This window comes from Nothobranchius furzeri, chromosome 13 (genome assembly GCF_043380555.1).
Source record: "Nothobranchius furzeri strain GRZ-AD chromosome 13, NfurGRZ-RIMD1, whole genome shotgun sequence".
NCBI lineage: Eukaryota > Metazoa > Chordata > Actinopteri > Cyprinodontiformes > Nothobranchiidae > Nothobranchius > Nothobranchius furzeri.
Genome location: NC_091753.1, coordinates 33285869 through 33290353, shown reverse-complemented (window position 1 = coordinate 33290353; position 4485 = coordinate 33285869). Strand labels below are relative to the sequence as shown.

At 46.5% G+C, this 4485-nt stretch overlaps 1 protein-coding gene across 1 annotated transcript; it reads right to left on the bottom strand.

Moving 5' to 3' along the window:
• Positions 1-351: 351 nt before the first annotated feature.
• fzd9b (frizzled class receptor 9b) lies at positions 352-4231 on the bottom strand. Its single transcript, XM_015951758.3, has one exon. It carries the CDS (start codon positions 2491-2493, stop codon positions 742-744), a length of 1752 nt encoding a protein of 583 aa, XP_015807244.1. The 5' UTR covers positions 2494-4231; the 3' UTR covers positions 352-741.
• Positions 4232-4485: the final 254 nt, after the last annotated feature.

Genomic DNA, 4485 nt, shown 5'->3' with positions numbered 1-4485 from the left:
GAATGAGGATCAAATGGAGCAGCGAGAGGGCAACAACACTGACTCCGAGGAAGGATTAAAACAGCCATTAATTAAATATATTCCTCCTCAAAACCGCTGCTGCATTTTTTAAAGCCGATGACGCAAACGTTAATGCCTGCCACGGTTTGTCGCTCCATTCATCAGCGATTCTGTTTGAGGATTATTGATGAGGACGCCTCTGGGATGCACTTGGAAGACAACACAAGAGTCCCACATTAAAAAAAAAAACGGTGCTAATCTCAGAGGGAGAGAAAAGGCGCATCAAACTGTTTAAATTTCTTCAAACGGTTCAAATATTCAGTGTAACACACCATGAACCAAACAACAGTATTCTCCTCCGAAAGGCCAGATTTATTAGAAAAGGCACTTGATTTCCCCTGACTTTCAACAAATGCAACCAAACAACTTTAAATTAAATACATTTACAATAAATAAAACATTTGTACAGATTTATACAAATAATGGTGTCACTCTCAGGAAGGAAAACACAAAAATACCCCAGGATCCTCCCATAACTAATAATATATATGAACAGCATGAACAGGAAAAGAAGGGTAGCAATACTGAACATTTCCCTTTATGTACTAAATACTGTTTACATGAAGTAGTGACAGCTGTACCTTTGTGCCCTTTGGCAGCAGCAGCTCAACTCAAACACTCCTCTATAGTCTTTTAGCAGCTCCTTACACAGGGCATAGGTGTGTGTGTGTGTGCTCCCTCTCAGACGTGTGTGGGGTTGTCTGAGAGCAGGTCAGTCTTGGCCGTGTGCAGAACCACAGCAGGAGATTTGTAGTGGCAGTGCGTGCTGCTGCAGCTGACGCCGCTGCAGGGTTTCCTGCTGCTAGTCCTGTCCACCAGCTTCCTGCTGCACAGGCCCTGCCAGGTCTGCAGCGTTTTGGAGCTCCACACCCACACGCCACTGGTGATGCCCACCACCAGCGACATGAAGATCTTCAGCATGAACACGGCCACCGTGGGCACGGACGTCTGCAGGGAGCAGTCGCTGGTGTGGCCGCCGAAAGAGCCGCACTTCATCTGCAGCCCCCTCAGCTTCCAGTAGTCCATGTTCAGCCTCTCATAGAAGTAGCAGACGATGACGCAGGTGGCAGGCACCGTGTAGAGGATGGAGTAGATGCCGATTTTCACCATGAGCTTCTCCAGCTTCTCCGTGTTGGTGCCCTCGGTCTTCATGACTTTACGGATGTGAAAGAGGGCCACGAAGCCCGTGAGGATGAAGGATGTGCCGATGATCAGGTAGCAGGACAGGGGGATGAGGACGAAGCCCGTGAGAGCGCCCGAGTCCATGCTTCCTACATAACACAGTCCCGTCAGCTCATCTCCAGCCACCTTCCTCATGGTGAGGATGATGATAGTCTTCAGAGCAGGGATACCCCAGGCAGCCATGTGGAAATAGTTGCTGTGGGCTTCAATCGCCTCATGGCCCCACTTCTTCCCTGCAGCCAGAAACCAGGTGAGAGTCAGAATGACCCACCAGATGGAAGAGGCCATCCCAAAGTAGTAGAGAATGAGGAAGACTATGGTGCAGCCAGTGGATTCCAGTCCCTCCTGGATGATGTAGAGCTCACCATTCTCACGGTCACAGGCAATGTTCTCAGGCCCCGCCACTGAGCGGATGATGAAGGCCACAGAGTAGACGTTGTAGCACATGGAGAGGAAAATAATGGGCCGCTCAGGGTACTGGAAGCGGTGAGGCTCCAAGAGGAAGGTCAGGACTGTGAAAGCAGTGGAGACGAAGCACAGGATGGACCACACCGTTACCCAAATGAAGGCAAAGTCTTTGTCCTGCCTGGACCAGTAGACGTCCACAGCGGGGGAGCAGCGTGGAGCACAGGACTGGCTCTTCTCCACAAACTGGAACTTATCCGGGTTCTCGCACGATCCCACACCACCTGGAGAGCGGCTTCCACTGGCGCCCGGCTGCCGAGGGCGAGGGGGCATCGGGAGCATGCCTTCACCTTTCTTTCCCTCCGTCCTGGTTTCATTTTCGGGGGCCTCCATGCACAACGCGTTGGGGTCATTTCTGGTTGGTAGCTTGGAGCAGTCCAGGGAGTCGGGCCAGGTGTAGCCGAAGGACTCCATGATGGAGGCACACTTTTCCCTGGCTTGCTCACACATGGGTCTGCAGGCGGGGATGGAGGTGGACACCTTGTCTGTGCACATGGGGGCATAGAGGGAGCAGAGGAAGAAGCGGAGGTGAACATCACAACCATAATTCACCAGTGGGGCAAACTCCTGCAGCTTGATGGCAGCCTCGTTCTGGTTGTCATGGTGCATGAAGTTGGGCATCCGGGTGAGGTTGTAGCCGATCCCCTGACACATTGGGATCATGATGGGCTCACACTTGGCTGGTCTGCCTCGATCCAGGTCATAGGAGCCAATCTCAAAACTGGAGCCAGACATCACCAAGAGATACCAGGAAAAAATCACCTTCTGCAGCGAACAACCGTCCATCCTCGTTATTAAAAAGGGTTAAATTTTAGAAAACGATCAATAAAAAGTCAACAAAACGCACAGGCTCACAAGGAGATCCACGTTATTTCCTCATGTCAGAGCAGGTTGGGTTCGAACCGAACAGTCATCTGATAAGATCTCCAAAACCAACCGAACTCACAAAAAGTAGCTTTCTGATAAATGATAAAGTCTTCAGGCAAAAAGGAATAATCCCAGACGCGGGGGCGCGCGTCCGCAACTAAAACGTGACGGTGGAAAACTTCAAAGCCAATGCGGATCAAAGCAGATTTAAAACAGCCCGACAGACAGGAGTAAATCCTCGGTGAGAGCGGCTCCGGTTCGGCTCCTCAGCGCTCCGCTTTCAGACCCGACACTAAAGTTAGGGAGCCGCTCACTGGGACTTCTCTCCGGCTCAGACGGAGGAGGAGGAGGAGGAGGCTCCGTGACGCTCACGTTTCAAACCCAACACCACGCAAGGAAACTCATCAGACAGATGCAGGAGAATACCTCTGTCGTGTCTGAGTAGTAAAGCTGCTCAGCTAATTACAAGATGCAGGAGAACCCCCCTCCAGCCTCGAGTAGAGGTGCTCAACTCTCAGGAATTAACATTTACTTATATTTCACTGGACAACGTCGATGAGGCTGCGTTTTCTATGATTGCCTCGGAAAAATATATTTAATTGTTAGATTTATTTACTATTTAAATATTCTGCTTGTAACAGACAAAAAACAAAAGTATTTAAAGCTGTTATAGTGAATCTACAGAGCAAGCTAGCTTTTGAATGCGAAGAGCACTCACCCCTCTACTGGCCCTAGCAGTAGACACAACAGACACTTCTGCCTAACCAGAAGCCTGTATTTTCAGAGGAAACTAGAAAGAGCTAAACACCTGTCAAGAATGTTAAACACAAGTCACAGTTTTAAATTTTTTATTTTTATTTTTTAAATATACATCCAAATGTCTTTTGCTGTCGTCTTTTATTGACTGTGACTTCAAGCAGTGCTTTTCTTTTTGGGACTCTAGTGGGATTGTAGGCACCGGATCAGCTCGGGCTGCCAAATCGGCTTGAGGTCCTGCGCCTGACGATGACATCACACTAGATGACTGGCTGGACGTAGGATTTACGGAAGTTACATACCACGTTCGTAAGTTAGCATGCTGACGGACAGCGAATATATGAACTGATTAACGGAGACCCTCAACAGCTCTTGATTTTGATGAAATGGGACAAAATATAAATGACTTCATTGAGCAAATAGCAACCCTAACCCCAACAAATTGAAAGCAACATTTTGAATGAGTGAATGAATTCATTTACTTAAGAACTAACAACATTTACTAAAGATTTCCACATTTATACCAAAGAAAGTGGCTTCTAATTATTTAATTACGTAAAAAATGTTTCACCTATAAAAACTGTTGTACTTTTTGGCACAGTCTGATGCTGGTTTATGTATTTTTACATTATTTATGAAACAAAGACAATATGATGATTTATTTAAAAATTACAGTTATAAAGAAAAACATTAGGAAGCAAGAATTTATGAACAAAACTGCTAAAATCTTTCCAAAACTTATGTGTGAAAGCCAAGTGGACTTGACTTAGTGTGACGTCATCTGCAAGTGCAGGACTCCCGAGCTGATCTGGCAGCCTGAGCAGATCCGCTATCTACAGCATTGGGGCACATTTTAACAGGTGTTGTGCTGAAAAGAACACGTCTGCTGAGATTTGCACGCCCTGTTGTGGGAAGGTGCATATGAGTAACGAGGCAGCTTCTTAATAAATTTGTACTAAGATGTTTCTTGTCCATTTGCTTCCTTACAAAATGATGGTTTATGGGCAGATAAATAAAAGAAATGATGGTTTATTTGAAAAAACTGTATTAAATCTTGAAAATGTTTGTAATTTTTACTCAAATTCCTGTTTTTAAACCAACAAGAAAATAGTTAAAGCAAGCAGAAAAAAAATACTCTCTAAAACATTAGTCTCT